The sequence below is a fragment of the Macaca fascicularis genome, chromosome 1 (assembly GCF_037993035.2).
Source record: "Macaca fascicularis isolate 582-1 chromosome 1, T2T-MFA8v1.1".
Lineage (NCBI taxonomy): Eukaryota > Metazoa > Chordata > Mammalia > Primates > Cercopithecidae > Macaca > Macaca fascicularis.
In genome coordinates, this window is record NC_088375.1 from 224,269,624 (window position 1) to 224,287,740 (window position 18,117).

General features: G+C 44.9%; 1 protein-coding gene across 13 annotated transcripts in view; it reads right to left on the reverse strand.

Annotated features, from left to right (window-relative positions):
* Nucleotides 1-18,117, reverse strand: part of PEX14 (peroxisomal biogenesis factor 14) — a 158,326-nt gene that overhangs the window by 84,397 nt on the left and 55,812 nt on the right. For 10 of the 13 annotated variants that reach the window (XM_045387356.2, XM_074020721.1, XM_045387351.2 and 7 more), the window contains one exon: nucleotides 10,361-10,445. The exons of the other annotated variants lie outside the window; for them this stretch is intronic. In XM_045387356.2, the coding sequence (XP_045243291.1) occupies nucleotides 10,361-10,445 (85 nt within the window). The remainder of the gene's footprint in view (nucleotides 1-10,360; nucleotides 10,446-18,117) is intronic. 13 annotated transcript variants of the gene reach the window in all.

Genomic DNA, 18,117 nt, shown 5'->3' on the forward strand with positions numbered 1-18,117 from the left:
AGCACTTTTTATATCATTTTCATTTCATTCTCCACCCCCCCCCCTTTTTTTTTTTTCTTGAGACAGTGTCTTGCTCTGTCACCCAGGCTATAGTGTACTGGCACAATCATAGCTCCCTGTGAGCTCAAACTCCAGGGCTCAAGTGATCCTCCTGCCTCAGCCTCTCGAGTAGCTGGGACCACAGGCATGTGCCGCCACACCCAGCTAATTTTTAGTTTTTTTGGAGAGACAGGATCTCACTATGTTGTCTAGGCTGGTCTCGATCCTTCCATCTAAAGCAATCCTATCTCAGTCTCCCAAAATGTTGGGATTACAGGCTTGAGCCACTGCACCCAGCCAATTTTCATTTAATTCTTTTAAGAATCTTTTGCAGTAAATATTATCATTAATCCCATTTTACAGATAAAGAAACCAATGTACCACAAAGTTAAGTATTTTATGCAGGACCACACAGCTAAAAAGTGGTGAAGCTGGCTGGGCGCAGTGGCTCACACCTGTAATCCCAGCATATTGGGAGGCCATCCTAGCTAACAAGGTGAAACTCCGTCTCTTCTAAAACTGAAAAAAAAAAAAATTAGCCGGGCATCGTGGTGGGCACCTGTAGTCCCAGCTACTCGGGAGGCTGAGGCAGGAGAATGGCATGAACCCGGGAGGCGGAAGTTGCAGTGAGCCGAGATCGCGCCACTGCACTCCAGCCTCGGCGACAGAGCGAGACTCCGTCTCAAAAAAAAAAAAAAAAAAAAAGTGGTGAGGCTGGGATTCGAACCCAGATAGTTTATGCACTGTTGCCTCCAAAGCTGAAGTAGTCCAAACATGACCCATTATTCAGACACTCTTAATAATATTTCCAAAGTCAAGTGGCTTAATTACTAGAATATTTGTCACCTTCATCTTCCTATTCTCCAGGCTCAAAATGCTGGTACACTCATACATGACTGGTGAGAATGTGAAATGATATAACCACTTTCAAAAACAGTTGAGAAGTTTCTTAAAATGTTAAACACACATCTATCATATGATCCAGCCATTCCATCCTGAAGTATGTACCTATGTACCCAAGAGAGAAGGAATTATATGTCCCAACAAAGACCTATACATAAATATTCACAGCACTCTTTTTTTTAATATCCAAAGTCTGAAAACAACCCAAATGTCCAACAGGTAGTATAGCCATATAATGGAATACTATCCAGCAATAAAAAGGAATGAACCACTGGTATATACAACTACATGGCTAAATTTCAAAGTAATTACGCTGAGTGGAAAAGCCAGAACAAAAGAGTACACACTGTACAATTCCATTTATATAAATTTCTAGAAAATGCAAACTATGGCCAGGCGCAGTGGTTCACACCTGTAATCCCAGCACTTTGGGAGGTCAAGGTGGGCATATCGCTTGAACCCAGGAGATCGAGACCAGTCTAGGCAACATGGTGAAACCCTGTCTCTCCAAAATACAAAAAAATTAGCCGGGTTTGGTGCTGTGTGCCTGTGGCCCAGCTACCTAGGAGGCTGAGATGGGAGGATCACTTGATCCCGGGGAGGTCGAGGCTGCAGTGAGCTGTAATCATGCCACTGCACTCCAGCCGAGGTGACAGAGTAAGAGCCTATCTCAGAAAAAGAAAAAGAAAAAAAAAAAGAACTAATATATAGTGATAGCAGATCCGTGTGCACTTGCAAACCAGAATATGGGGGGTTGGGGGGACCACGGGGGAAGGGATTACCGAGGGGTAGGAGGAAACTTTTGGGGATGCTAGGCATGTCCATTATCTTATTGTGATGATAGTTTCCCAATTATACATATGTCAAAACTTTTTAAAACCACACATTAAATATGTGTAGTTTACTATATGTCAATTCCACCTCAATAAAGCTGCTTAACACAAAAAAAACCCTGAGAGTCATCTTCAGTCCATCCCTTTGCCACACGCACCCTCCTGCTTACTCTTTCTTCTGCCATGTCTGTGGTTCTGTCCTTCCTCTCCAGAAAGTACGTGGTATAGTTCAAAGAATCTTGGTCAGAAGACACAGATTCTAGTTCTACTTCTACCATGTATTAGCTCAACTTAGCCTCTCTAAACCTCAATTTCTTCATCTATGTAAAATGGGAGAAAACAGCTACTCTGAGATTCATTAAATAATGCATTCATTCATTTAACAAATATTCATTAATCTGTCCACTACATACTAGGGTCATAGTGAAAAAATCAACTATGTGAGAGTGTTGTGTAAACTATAGAACTGTCTACATACATATGCTGTCATTTCTATTTCCATCTCTACTGCTACCAACCCGGCCCAGATCCTCCACACCTGAAGACGGACTCAGCCGGACCATCTTTGCGGCTGGTCTTAATTATTGCCAGGCCAAGTCAGTTTCAATACAGAGTTTCAATACAGAGCCCAGAGTAAACGTCCTCAAACAGTTTCTCAGTGCTCCATGGGCCAGGTGCTGTGGTTCATGTCTGTAATTCCAATGCTTTGGGCAGGCAAGGCAGGAGGATGACTTGAGGCCAAGAGTTTGAGACCAGCCTGGGCAACGCAGTGAGACCCTGTCTCTACAAAAAAATTTTAAAAATTTTTTAAAATTAACCAGGTGTCATGGCATGTACCTGTAGTTCCAGCTACTTGGGTGGCTAAGGCAGAAGGATCGCTTGAGCCCAGAAGTTCAAGGCTTCCGTGAGCTATGATCATGCCACTACATTCTGGCCTAGGCGATACTGTTATTTCTGTATGCTACTGGGTCCTAACCCCAGCTCCTCCCTCACTGCCTATCTCACCAGCCTCAATTCTAACCCCTTCTTTCTCCTTCTCACAGGCCAATCCAGTTACTGGCACATGCGTCTCTGCCTGAGCCTCCCCTCACTAACAAAGCCCTTCCTGCTCTTCTCTCTCTATGCCCACTGCGTCCCTCAATGGCTAGGTCAAAACTGAGCAGGCGGGAAGCGGTGGCTCATGCTGTAATATCGGCATTTTGGGAGGCCAAGACAGGTGAATCAGGAGGTCAGGAGTTCCAGACCAGCCTGGCCAAGATGGTGAAACCCCATCTCTACTAAAAACTACAAAAATTAGCCGGGTGCAGTGGCAGGCCCCGTAATCAATCCCAGTTACTCGGGAGACTGAGGCAGATGAATCGCTTGAACTTGGGAAGCAGAGGCTGCAGTGAGCCGAGATCGTGCCATTGCACTCCAGCCTGGGCGACAAAGTAAGACTCCGTCTCAAAACAAAAAAAGAAAGCAAGAATTTTTCACATAACCAGAACGTCCATCCTGGCAAAACCCAAATCTGTGCTAAGTGTTAACAGCAATTTGTTACACTGTCTCTTTCCTCTTACTTTCTTCTACCTATAGTCATGTTTACCTTAAAAAACTTTTATCCTCTTTACTATGAAACAGAATCCCATGAAATTTAAGCAAGAAAAATATCCCCGAGCCTGCTCACCATATGCAAAATGCTCTGACTTTAGCATATGGTGCCAAACCAACATGCGTTCAACAATACACACGACAAGAATATTCACTGGGCCATCGCTTGAAACAGCAGAAGACAGGAATCAACCTAAATGCTCACAAATTTGGGACTAGTTTTTTGTTTGTTTGTTTTAAGATGGAGTCTCACTCTGTCACCCAGGCTGGAGTGCAGGGGCGCGATCCCGGCTCACTGCAAGCTCCGCCTCCCAGGTTCAAGCGATTCTCCTGCCTCAGCCTCCTGAGTAGCTGGGACTACAGGCGCCCGTCATCACGCCCAGCTAATTTTTTGTATGTTTAGTAGAGACGGGGTTTCACCGTGTTAGCCAGGATGGTCTCAATTTTCTGACCTCGTGTTCCGCCCTCCTCTGCCTCCCCAGGTGCTGGGATTACAGGCGTGAGCCACCGCGCCCGACCGGGACTAGTTTTTAAAAGGATAACACATGCATATAATGGAATATTATGCAGCCACTGAAACGAATGAAGCAAATCTGTATGTATCGATGTGGAATGACTGTCGAGATATAACACCAAGTATATGAGTAAAGTGTAAAATATGCTACCACTGTATTTAGAAAGCATTCGTGTTTCTGTGGGGGAGTAATACATATTAACATGCTTTCATGTGGCTAGATTATCTCTGCAACGATACATAAGAAACTGCAGCATCCTCTGTGAAAGAGAACGGGTGGGGAACAGGAATGAGAAAATGAGAGGAGAAGATTTATTTTTTACTGTATATCCTTCTCTACTGTTTGAATTTTTAAGACCATGTATATGCCTTACCTTTTCAAAAAGTAAAAAAAAAAAAAAAAAATTAGTAATACATGCCAATGTCATTTTGTCACTTTCCTTTTCGTTGCAGTATTGTTGCAGGCACACAAGTTTAAGGAAAGAATCAGTCTTCAGTTGCAGGGAAAACATCAAAGTAACCGGGTAAATCTGAAAGTGCTCCCTCCCCGCAAACTTCTCTGCACTATCTCCCCATCGTAGGTGACGTGGAGGAAACCCCTCGGCTCAGCCTTCTTGGGGCAGCAAGTGCTATCAGCTCCCGCTCTGAATAGGGAAGCCAGGGCATCTCTGTTTCTACGACATTCAGCTGGCCTAGCTGCCGTAGGTCCTGGATGCCGAGAAAAATCTGTGCAGTTCAAGACAAGTTTGGATAACAAGGGGAGCAGGAAAATTGATGGGGGGGACCAGTCGGTGTGATGAATAGGCTGGGCCAGAACAGCAGGTGACGAATATGCAGGTGCAAGACTGGCAGGGAAGGAAGACGGTCCGTTCACAACAGATGGATGGAGATGCTCAATCATCCTCAGGAACAAGCGCGGCTGCCACACAGCCCTGCCTGCTCCGCAGGAGCAGCTCCTCGCTCACCTGCAGGGCACGGCCCCGCCCCCAGAGGCTCTGCACTGGACCCACGCTAGGGCAGGGCTACCGGAGAAAGCAGGAAGTGGGTGCGGAAGATGCCACGCTGCCGCAGGCGGGCCTCTCCGGGACTCACTGCCAGTGGACTCTTCTCACTTTGCCTTGTTCCTCCAGGTTCCAAAACCAAGCTCGTTTTGTCTCCCTTGGTAGCTCTCACTCCCGAGAAAGGTTTTTACCGCTAGGGTGACCTGTTTGTCTAGGACCACAGGGCTGACCACAACATGGGAACTTCAGGGTTAAACTCAGGGCAATCCTGGGCAAACCAGCACCCTTGGTTGTCACCCTCCATTTTGCCCACTGTTCTCTCTTATTTCTCTTCCTGGTCAGTCAGTGAGAGAACCCAGATCGGCCTGTTTGGTTCACACTCATGACTGAGTCGAATCCGTGTAGGGCATTTGTTTCCTCTGGTCGTCTACAACGAACACAAAGGTAAGAAACAATAAGACATTCAACTCCCATCTTTTCTCAGAATGGGGACCGCTTTAAAAAATGTCCAGGATATACCGGCTTCAATGACTCCAACAAATAGAGGAATGAATCTAAATCTTGATGCCACAATCTATGTCTCGTTAACAAAAAATCAGAAGGGCCAGACAGCCCCTCACAGAGCCAATTCTATTCCTTCCAGCTCAGCTGCAGGAGTTTCTGAGGATGAGGAAATGGGCCACACACAAGCAAGGGGTGGGAGCTGGCAAGATCTCTGTGCCCTCCCCGCAAGCTATCTGCTGGACCCAAGCTCTAGGAAGAAAAGCTTTGTGAAAAGACTTCTGGCTTCACTAAGACACATTAAAGAATTAATTATAAAGTAAAGCTGAAGGAGAAAATTAATTTTAGAAACACAAGAGGTTACAATTTTTTTTTTTTCCTGGAGATGGGGGAGGAAACACAGTTATTTTCGTTTTCATCCTGGGGGCACAAGCTGGGAGCTGTCCAGTCGATAACCTGGCCATCAGAACAAGGTTTGTAATTAAAAGGTCAGTGACCTGGAAAGCCAGGGCCCCACTCCCAGAGCTTCTCAGTAATGACGGAGCTATTAAATTAAGACTGTTATGAAATCAATGCTAAAAAAGCTTTCATGGTAACGAGATTCCATTCAAGGACATGCAAACTACTTCATGAAATGGACGTAAATGATAAAAAAAGAAAAGTAATAAAAGAGAGTTAAATTGAAATCTGTGTAAGAATTTACTCCCCCTTGAAATACTCTACAGTGAAGCCCTTCACCTCTAGCCCACTACCAAGGCTGGGACCATCAGGTTTCTTCAAGTTCATTTCCAGCAAGGACGCAGTTTTGCTACTGGGGTTTCTGCTTCCAGGAACAGTAGAAGGATAAGATCTAGTTTCACCTTTTGGAATGAGAAAGTGTGTGAGAAAGTGTGTGGTGGTGTGTTTTATTTGTTTAGTTTCCTACCCCAACCAGGACCATTTATTGGATGAGGGAGGAAAAAGCCCTTTACTTAGACACTTGAGAAGGACACGGTAAGTGTTAGCCAACACCACCCAGGCCCCACTATGCAGAGTGATACAGAAAAATAGATGATGTTTGTCTTTCCTAGAAGCTTGCTTTGCAACAGATACGTTAGAGTATGTTAACAGATAACTCTATTCCACTCCCCCACCCCAACCCCCTCACAAACAAGCATCACTATTACCCACCTCATCCTCAGCCTGCCAAACATGTTTGGAAGCAGACTGCCTCCTACATTTTGTGGTTGGATAGGGTGTCAAATCAACACAAGCCTATTGACGACAATTTCCAAGCCTCTAACTTTCTGGACTGATTCTACTGCTGTTTTTACGTTACTCTAACCTCCTGGATTGCAGCCTGCTCAAAGCCCCAAATATGATGCCTGCCTGGCAAGAACTGCTTCTATATATAGACTGGTTCTATGAGGGCTTAAACCCCACACACAGTCCAATTATCTTCATGTGTGGCTGACTCTGCAGTTGATGTGTCATCTGCAGAATCAAGTGGTTGGAAGGAAAACAAAAACATTTATTCTAATACTCTAAAGGTGAGCAGCTGCTTTTCTCTTTCATCCAAAATATCCCCGATAAAAGGAAGAAATGCTGTAAATTACACAAAATGGCAGTACAAACTTCAAAGAAAATGATAAATGATTCTAATAACGTCATGTTTCTCATTAATGGCTCCATGTTCAGACTTTAAAGCATCCAAAAGAGATCTCAAAACAAAAAACAAACAGGAAAGACCTTTGCAAACCAATGCTCCCCCATCCCTATCCCACTCATTCCCCACTCACCCTCACCCAGCACCCCCACCAGAAGTCAGAGAGCACAACACTTAACCCGTCGGTAACACGGGCAGGATGCAGCCCCTGCTGCAGGCTGCGGTTTCACAATGAAACAAACTCAGCTGATGAGCCTAAAGTAACCCTCATTTTCCACTGAACTGACATGCACTACAGGGACCTCAATTTCTATATTAAATATTAAATAATATTAAAAGAAAAGCAAAATTGGATTTGCCTTTTCAGGAAAGAGATGTTTATTAAAAAAAAGAAAGTCAAGATTATAATTCAAGTCAGTGCTCCACTGCAATTCCCTGAAGTGACATTGCTAGGAAAAGCCAAGACTCCAGGAGCTGAGAGCCCTCCCAGAGCCAGTGCTCCAAGCCCAGCACTGCAAGGCTCCTGCGGGGAGTCCAAAAGCACGGGTGGCAGAACCCAGGCCCCTCCTGCTGCAGACGGCCAGCAAGCCAACTTGCTTTCCTTTCGCAACTACTGTTAGGGAGCTGGTAGATGTTCACCCTCATCCCCATCGGAGATGGTGCCAGGCCGTGCTGAGTGCAGAAACCTGACCGTGGAACAGCCCGAAATTTGAAAAGTGAAGTTTAAATCTGCGAAGGGGCTTTTCTTCCCCAGACACCAATCAAACCTTGGAACTCTCTGCCCAGAAAAGGTCCTGCCAGGCCGGGCGCGGTGGCTCACGCCTGTAATCCCAGCACTTTGGGAGGCCGAGGCGGGCGGATCACAAGGTCAGGAGATCGAGACCACGGTGAAACCCCGTCTCTACTAAAAATACAAAAAATTAGCCGGGCGCGGTGGCGGGCGCCTGTAGTCCCAGCTACTCAGGAGGCTGAGGCAGGAGAATGGCGTAAACCCAGGAGGCGGAGCTTGCAGTGAGCCGAGATCGCGCCACTGCACTCCAGCCTGGGCGACAGAGCGAGACTCCGTCTCAAAAAACAAAACAAAAAAAAAAAAAAAAAAGAAAAGGTCCTGCCAGAACCTACTCCATTGGGATTCAACTCGGAAATGGATAATTACTGACTGAAGCAGCATTTTAGAGGATAATGGAGATGGGTGATTAACCTCAGAGATTCCGGGTTTAAGTACAGGATAAACTCATGTGGTTCTCTTTAGAGGACGAAGGGCAGGACAGCATCTCAAGGTGCCAGATGCCTAAAATTCTAAAAACTCTAACCCAAATTAGGGGTCAAGAAGGAATTATGTCCACCGTACCAATAAACAGTCACTTCAGGTCCTTGCTCACGTGCCACCCTCTCAGAGACACTCTGACATTCATGTTGTTTAAGATCGCAGTCCAACCCACACCAATCCTGGCGTTCCTCACCCCGGCTCCCTGCTTCATTCATCACTACCCATGGCGCTCGGCATCTGACATCCGACCTATTCATTTTCCCATTTGTTAATTGTCTGCCTTCCCTCCACTAGAATTTAAGCTCTGCGAGGGCAGGGATTTTTGTCTGTTCGGTTCTCTGCTAAATTCCTGATGGGAGTCCGGGGATAGGGCATAGCGTGTACAATGACTCTTGGATGAATCGATCAGTTGGACTTTTTTTCCTAAAGGAGCAACAAATCATAATTGCACAAAACAGTTTTCTCTCTACAGTAATTATTAGCCAAGTAACTCAAAAGAAGTATTATTTGGTCCAGAGTTTCTCTTTTTTTTTTCGCTCCCTCTCCCAGTCAGGGATTTATTAAAATTAAACAGATTAGATGGAGCTCCTGATACTAAAACTGCTCAGCAAAGCCTGCGGTGGGGAAGTGCCGAGCAAACACCAGAGACATTTGTCTCTAAATTGCTCTAAATACCTTCTGCAAATGAAATTCTAACCCAGCTGCGTTTGAGAGAAAATGAGGACTAACTGGTCATTGTCGGTGGAAGAGAAGATCAGGCAGTTATAATATTGCACAATATACTGGAGCTAAGGATCTCTCGGCAACCATAGATTTTGTCTCAGGTTACCCTGGGTAATCAGCTCAGCTTTTAGGCTCAGCTTTCCCCAGCTTCAGTGCTTTGATGAGAGAGCTGAAATCCCTAAGCTTTTATGATTAATTACTCCCCATAGGTACACATATTTCAAGGAAAAACTCTTTTATGGCATGATGCTTGCGGAGTGGCGAGGCCAGCCAACACACTCCAAATTTTAATAATCTCCTAATGATGGGGGGGCTGGCACAATGCAGCCAGCCAGCAGCCTCGCAGCGCTCCTTACCAACTCTGTCGCAGGGACCCAGCCTGGGGGCTGCCGCGAAGCAGCCGCCTGCGGTGAAATGTTTGGTCTTCTTCTGCCCAAACCCTGTTAGTGCAGCCCCAGGACATGATCGCGTGAAGGGACCAATGGCTCCTGCTGCATCCCTTCAGTGGGACATCACAGAGCAGACCCAGAAAATATTACCTACCCATTCCAGCCAAAAATGACTGAACGCTCAAAACCCAGAATTTCGAGGCTGGCATTCCAGCTCCTTAAGGAAAAAGAGTTGCTTTGGGAGGAAGAAAGCTCACTTTTGCCCCTTATGGTATATAAGGACGTTTAAATGACTTCCTAGATTTCCAGAAAATTACATGTATAAAAAATTGAAAAGTTAGGTTTCTTTGTTGTTTTCATTTTACAAAAAAGAAAAATACCCTAAATTTCAACAGAACCAGAACAGATTGTCTCTTCAGACAATATTGAATTTGTCAGGGTCCATTTTATCCCTGCTTACAGAAATACCATAAAACCACTAATTTACCGCTCCAATCTGTAAATCGGACTGACCCCAAGCTTGACTTTAACCTGACCTTGTTAGTCATCTCGTTTCCCTCGCCCTTCATTTCTTTCTTCCTCATTCTCTATTGAAGCAGCTGAACTCCTAACCTAAGCTAGTCATCCTACAGCCAGGGTCACTGACACAGAGCAGACCAAAAAGCAGAAGTCCTCCACAGTCTCATCCAACGGGCCGACTCTGCTACTGAATACTGCCTTTGCCATGATGGACTGGACTGAGTCCTCCGTGCTTAATTACCCAAATCGTGTCATCTTGCTGCTCCATTGTCAGGAAAGAAACCTGCGTGCCCCACTGGGGGGCTCGCCTCAGCTCCACTGGCCCGTTGAGTGGGCAGCTCTAGGAGGTCCTGGCAGCTCAGCACCTGCCTTGCGTCTGCCCCAGCCCCAGTCCCTCTGCAGGCCGCGCTGCACAGCCCTGTGGAACCTGTACCTTTCTTCTTTAGGAATGCTCTCCTGGTTGCAAGTGGGCTCTGGCGGACTCGGGAATTCTGTAGAAACTTCACTGCCGTGGCAATCTGGTGAGAGAGAGAAAACGGGAGTAAACTTCACTTCGATAGTCTGGATTTCAAGATTAAAAATCCTATGAGTTTTTCCCAGCTCCACAGAGACAAGCATACCAGTGTGGTCAAATTTATAACCAGTTATTTCTTAAACTTAAAATCTACCTAAATGAAAGGCGATGTTGTTTCCCTGTCTTCACTGGCTTCCTGTATCTGAGTCTGTCAAATCTAATCCTTCTGCCGAGCTTCAGGCCTGCGATGATCCTTCCTGTTCCTCCTGATCTCCATTCGAGCTGATTCCTCACACTCCCCGGCAGGTGTGGCCATGCGCACCCATGTCACCGCCCTTGTGCCCTGTATGCTGTCTTTCTGGAAGGCCTCCCTTTCCTGCCTCCACCTGTCTAAACGTTACCCCATGCGCACGTACACACACACACACACACACACACACGCGCGCGCGTGCGCTATCAGCACAGCCCTTTTATAGTCTGTTCTGATTCCTCGAAGCCTTGCCTAAATAAGCAAGCCATCTCTGATCTCCCTATTCTCTTCAATTCTTCAGTGCCTGTACTGTGTACCATAGAATTGAAGACATAATTATACCGTCCTCTAATGTTCAGCCTGCCTTCCCAACTACACTGCAAGCAACTGAAGGGCAGAGACCACGCTGTCTCCAGAGCCTGGCAAAGTGCTGAGGGCGTCCCGGCTGGAAGGGATTATGTTGGAGACAACGCCCACTGCCATTCACACTGGCCCCCCTTCTGCACTGGAGCTAAGTTCTGAAGAGACTTCAAAGGGCAAAGTTTGGAGTTTCATGGCTAAAAGCTGACAGATTGACAGATTGTCTACCTGCCTCTGGTAATGAATATTATTTAATGAAATCTTCCTATCTCCGCATAAGCCGGGCAGGGGATGGAAGGGGCACCGCTGCAGGTATGAACCTTCACATCACTCAGCACACACGAAGTGTGTGTTTATGCCTGACTTGTCTACTTTCCACCCCAGACACCAGACCTAGGGATGGGAAACACCCACCTGCCCCAGGTAGGAAAGGGGCTGTTTTAAATGACTGCTATTATTTGCCTCATCAAAACCAAAGGAATAATATGGTCTCATGTTACAGATAAAGTCAACAGGCCCTACAGTTCACTCATAAGTTGTTGAAAGAAAAAATTTCTAAGGCTAGATGTAAGGAAGTTTTCTAAGATCCTTCAAACTAAGGGAAGCAGTCAAACAGAAAGTACTGTGATTGTAAGTGAAATACAAGTTATAAATCATCTCCTTCCCCATATTTTATATGAAAGTAATCCCGACACCAGACAGACTTTTGGGAAACAAAAGATATGAGGGTAAACCAAAGAAAAAAAGCTAGGGAAAAGCCTGTATTCATTTTCCCTGTAACTCCTCTGTGGGAGGCTTACCCTAGACATTCCACCTAAAGGATGAATTCAGTATCTTGACTTTTCAGATCTGGGCCTGTCACCAACAGGACATACTAGTGTCCCTTGAGAGCCAAGCCCAGCTCCGCACAGGTTATCATCTGTCCTCCAACGCTGCGAACAGTACTAACCACCGTCATGAACCGCAGTAATGGACCAGCTCTGGACTACAGAAAAATCAATGCTCGAGATTCTAGAGCCCCCAAACGGCATACTCACCCCCTAAGCCCCTCAACCAGATCGTCACACCAAAATCAAGAGAAATCTAACAAACATCTACAACACTGATGTGTCTTAATGAAGAGATGGGAGAAGGGAAGAAGGAAAAAGAAGAGGAAAAAAGAAAAGGGGATGGGTAGAGGTGGGAAAGGCCGGGAGAAGAAGGCAACAGTACACGAGGAACTGTAACAGAAGAGAGGGGGAAAAGGAGAGAGGAGAAATGGGAGACAAGGAGAAAAACCAAAGGAAGTGAGACCCCTGCTCTGGAAAGAGAATGAACAGGTACCCAGGCACTGGCACCTAGGGTCAGTGCCAGTCTGCACAGCTCAGATGGCATGGGGATAGTTTTTCTTCACCTGGAGGAAAAAAATACACCTTCAACACACAAGAAAATTACAGTATTCGTATCATGCGGCAGTCTGCATGCTGTGTGTGATTCGTGTACCAGGTGTCAGCGGAAATGTGGATGAACAGGTCTTAAGCAGAAGATGCTAATAGTACAGCTCCTATCATTTACCCGTAGAAACAGAAACCTTTCCTTCATCCTTCCAAAAATTTCCATGACAGAGAAAGAAAACAGAATCCCACCACTGGAACACACAGGTTTCACCTTGCTTTTTAAATATAGTCCTTGGTATATGCATTTCTGGTCAGAGAGCAAAGTTCTGATGGGTTTAATGGTGCACTCAATGCAGTGCTTGGCGCATTCCATCAATTTTTTTAAAAAAATTGCATCTCTTATTTCTTTAAATACATTAATCAGCCTAGTGTAGGCAAAACGGATCCATCGGACAATGCAATAAACATGAATTATCATCTATCCAACACGCATAATGGCTTAAAAATACATAATAGCAGGTGTAGTTTAAATGATTAGTTATTACACCTGTGGTGGGTCTGATTCAATTGGGAAAAATCATCTTTAATAGGTTAAAAGGTTTAGATCACCATGCTTTCCTTAAAGTGGCTGCAGAGAGGGAATGATGGAGTGCTCTGTCATTAGTAATTCATTTAAGAAGAACGTGGGGGATATAGCAAAGAACAGCATAAACGAGCGAATCCAATTTATACATCAGGTAAAGTAGAAAACACCTTTTAAAAAAGCAAGATAAATGAATTTGGAAGGGAGATGAAATTGACGTATTTATTTTAACGGGAATTTGACAAAGTCCCGGCACACTTCAAACTTGCAAAAATATGAACAATTTCTTTTAAAGTTTCCATTCACTAATTTCAAGTCATATAAAATAATACTGCCAAACACCTACATAAAGTATATTTGGGGCTTGTTTATGTTCCTCTTGATCTTTGTCTGAAAATGCAGGCGACAGGCAAATCACAAATTTAACAGCATCGACATCACTACACTAGATGCAAAAATATAAAGCACCCAAATAGCCCCAACCTAATGTGCTGAATAAGAAAGATACCCTGATAAGCGGCTACATGTAAGTGTGAACATATGAAAACCTCTCTCCTCCTTTCACTAATTATTTCTTCAGTTACTCTTGACTCTTCTCCTCCCTCCCCGCGAGGAACTGGCACTACAAAATGGGGGGAAGGACCTGTCCAATCTAGAATTTTATAGCCCCATGATTCATACATCAATGGGAGAAGATTTTGCAAAACTCTTTACCCATAATGCTAACATCTTCACACACTAAATAACAGGGCGCTCGGTTTGTGCCTTTCACCCACCTATTGTTGGGCACTTTTCATTAATTTCATGAAGCAATTCAACTGACTTTCCTCTGCAGAGGCCCAACACACACAACACGCTGTTGTTGGATTCAATGATGGGGTGCCTGCAGCCTGTCCTGTATTATCGTTTGATTTTCTAATTAGAAGATGAATGTGACTATTCATGGGTTATATTTGTGCCCAACTAAATTACATAAATTCAGGCCAAATCTTCCGCCTCAATGTCAAAGATGTAAAACGGAGACAGGAACTTTATTGCACATGTTGTGGGAGTGCAGCAAGCCAGGGAGAATTCTGGCGCTAAGCTGCTGATGCCGCCGTCGAAGCTGCTTGCTGGTGAGCCTGTGATAAATATGGAATCAGCGTTCCTTTCCCTTCCTCTTGCACTGAGTTCTTAATGAGTGCACCTCGAATTACCAATAGCTAGTTTAATCAAAACAAAGAAGACAAACTCCGAAGAAAACAGACCAAAGTTTCTCCCCCCACCCATTCCTCTGACCCTACCTTCTGTACCCTTCTCCACCCAGAGCAAAATAAAACAACCCTGCCACCACCAACTCCACAATTTTAGGGCAATTTCATAATTTTCACTATGTGTCACTTAGAGATAAAACTGAGGTGCAAGGAAGAGGAGTAAATTCTTGTCTTTGCAGTCTCATAACAGTGGTTACACCAGAGTCACTGCCAGCAACTTGGGAAAAAGCTGGGGGTGGGGGGACTTCAGGTTGAAAAACACCTTTAGATCCAAGATGACTGGCCAATTGAGAGAGATTTGTATTTGAGAGAGCAGGATTTGTAACTGTATAAATCAATGGAATACAGTATACTCAGGGGTTATCTACTATGAACTATGTGCTGTTAAATGCATTGTGCAGGGTAAGTAATCCCTTGTGAGAAGAATTGAAGTTCCTGACAGTCCTCACCAAAGAGATGCTTCCTGTGTGTTTTCCACTCTCCTACAAAAGACCTGCATGTTGTAATCGTCAGAATACACACTTTATTTTCTGCACGAGGGGGACAGCAGGACAGAGCCTGCCTAATAACGAACCTGGGGTTTGAGGGAGCCTTAGCACTTTGCACCTGACATGTAAACCTGATGCATTGTCTCCAGTGACACTTATTTGGAATGCCACCAATTCCAGCACTCCTGTGTACTACATACACATCTATCTCCTAAAATGTGAGCATTCATTAGCCATCTTAAAATATTAAAAATATTCCAAAATTAATGACACTAACAACCAAAGCCAAGTCCTTTTAACCCAGAGAGATCACAACTAGAGGGCAAAAGAAAATGACCAATATAACCTACGGGCCCCAAACCCCATTCCAGCACCGCACTGCTCCACGTGCGCTGCTCAGAAGATTAAATTGCCTGTGAAAGGTTCCTACGTTCATACTCTAAAGCAGATACCCAGAATCCTGTTAACAAGCGTTAGACCAAAGCCAACCTGAGTTTTAACAAGGACTGACTTAAAAAGCCAGGCACTGCCAAGAATGAGAGAACCCTCTTCAAACAGAAATGCTGCATTTTAGTAAGAAATCAGTACTCTGTCAGGAGTTCCTTGACAAATATGGTCATCGGCGGCACAAGGAAATAGTTGCAAAGCAGCTGTTAATCAGAGAAACACATCGTAGAACGCTGATGCTAGCACTCGTGAAAAAATGCAACGGGCTAATTATGAAGCTATATATCTCACTAAAGAGGCCGTGTTCCTTGAGATTCCAGGCAGAGCACTCTCAGATCCAGGGTCCTAGGACAACATAATTCTGGTTTTCTACATGCAGGCTCCTCTCTGATCTACCATTCACAATGCCGGGCTCCCTGTTCTTTCTCAAGTCTACATGCTCTCTTTCTAGCTAGGGAACAGGCTGGGGAGGGAAGGAAGCAGCAGCAACCACAAGCCACATTCCACGAACATATCCCACAGTAGAAAAATCTATGAGTATGCAAAAGAAAGGAAGCGTCGGAACGGTCATTCTCAGTGTGGTGGGAGGGCAAATGTGTGTGAGTTTCAATCCAGGAGATTGCCCCAGCTGCCAAAATGAAAAAGGAGACTAAAAAAGCAGCAGGAATAAACAAAAACTAGAGGCAGTTCTGTGTGCAACCTCAAAGGGAGAAAGAAAGCTTCCAGAAAGCTGTTCTCAGAGTGTGACTGCAACTCAGGGAAGCCAAGGGCCCAACAGCCAGGTAAGAGGGGAAAGTTAATATGCAGAGGAAGGCTCGGTCAGCCAAAATTCAATACGCGCCTCTGCAAGGACAAGGAGGAACAGGCTCCCCGAAACCAGACTAGTGGGAGTGGGGGGAGGGGCCTGCACACTCGGAGCAAAACCACTGGAATGGCAAGAGGGGAATAACCTTGAGGTGGACGAGCCCGCAGGCGGGAGAAGCGCAGAGCCAAAGTGCCCCCTAGCCGGAGCCGGCGGAGGCGCAGGCCGGAGCGGCCGCTCCGCTAACTCGCAGAGCCCAAATTAAGTGTTTTCACTCAGGGAAAATGAAATGTTTTGCAAGATGAAACAGAATGAAAATTGAGGTTTTAGGTAATTACTAGTTGGCATTTACATATCACGGGCTGGTTCAACACCTATTCATTTTCCTCTTTTATTTTCAATTTTTAAAAATTGCTCATTAAAAATGAACAGATGACAGTGACAGGAATTTTTTTTGTACTCTTTCCCCTTCTCTGAGGGTTACAAAACCAAGACGTACTTTTAGCCCATTTATCTATAATTAACACACACACAAAGGTATGTTGCATGTACATTAAGGGAGCAAAGGAGAAGGGAAAGTCAACAAAAGCCAGGAAGTTCAACAATAAAGACAGTGAGTTATACTCAGGTAGCCTCCTGCACCTGGGTAAAGAGCTGCCTAGCAAGTGCCCTGGCACTCAAAGAGTTAAAGGAAAGAGCCTCTCGACTTGGAATTTCCTGGGTTTTGTCACTGTGTCCTTCCCATTGTTGATTTGGGTTACAACCCTATACTAATTAAGCTTGTGGGCCCTAATTTCCTTTGTTTTACTTTACTTTCCTCTGTCCTTTTGTTTTTCACATTAAAGAAAGAAAATTCCGCTGGTAGAAGCACACAAGAGTTGACATGATAGAACATAATATACTTTAAGGCTATTGTGTAAATCTGTATTTAGGGAATTCTAAAGCATGCATTATTGACCCTAGTCTCTCTTAAAACTCATTGATATATGTAGTAAAAGCCTTTATGAAAAGTGGCAACTTCACATGCGTAAAAACTACCTTTCAAAGTGAAATATCTCTGCCATTTATTTTTTTTCCCCTTGGCCTTAGTTAAAAATATTGCATGAACTGCTTGCCAGAATGTCATTGTTTTGTTATTTGATTAAAGTAGTTCTTCCAGAAATGTATATTGAAATAAAACGCATCTTAAACCACCACACACTATTTAATGTCAAGGGACAGTGATCTTAGGGACGTAAGGGTGACTTTGGAGAGGTGTTCGTGTCCAGCCGAGGACTCTGTGTGCCAACTTCCAGCCCAAAGGGCGCTGGTGCAGTGGAGGAGCCCCGCTTGAAAAGCAGAGCTGCTGATGCAGCGGGCGACGGTCACCATGCCACAGAAGGAGCTGTGGAGCACACGCTGGCCTGGAAGAAATGAAACCCTTGCTTCTGGGTTGGGAAGATCAAAGTTCCTTTTTAGGAAAGGCTGAGAAGGAAAAGGGTTTTTCTCCTTCAGGGAGAAAGAAAAGCAAATTTAAATGCCTTGTCCCCACGCATCCCCACCTGGATTTAGATAGCAGCCCCTCTAATTTTTGATGCAACCAACAAAGCAGTTACCCAAAGAGGGAAGAAAAAAAGGATGACATTTGCCTTTTCCTTGGCTTTGAAATGCAACTGGCAGCAAATTGTTTGAAGTCCTGTTTAGAGAAGAAACTGTAATAGCCTTCATACTGAAAAGAGGAGGAAAATGCCATTATACACGGATCACGGTAGCAGTGACCTCAGCAGAGAAGGCAAACGAGCTGGCTGCAAGTTGGAGGTTTGGCCAGAGTGCCAGGAATGGAAATAAAAGGTTTATGTGCCAGAGACGAGTGGCAAGAGCTTGGTGCCCGATCCCAAGAGATACCAAGGAAAGACAAGTAGTCCAATTTCTTAACATGATTGTCTTTCAACAGCTCCTTGACTGCTCCTTCTTCCAGTATCCCCTAGTTTTATATTTTCAATATTCCTCTCATTTCCCTGCACTGTTAAAGAGGAAGCAGAGAGCACCCAGGCTTCGTGATGTAAAATTAATGAAGGTGTCAAGCTGTTGAGTTAAATCACTCTAAAGGAATGTAATGACTCAGTGTCCAAGATGCT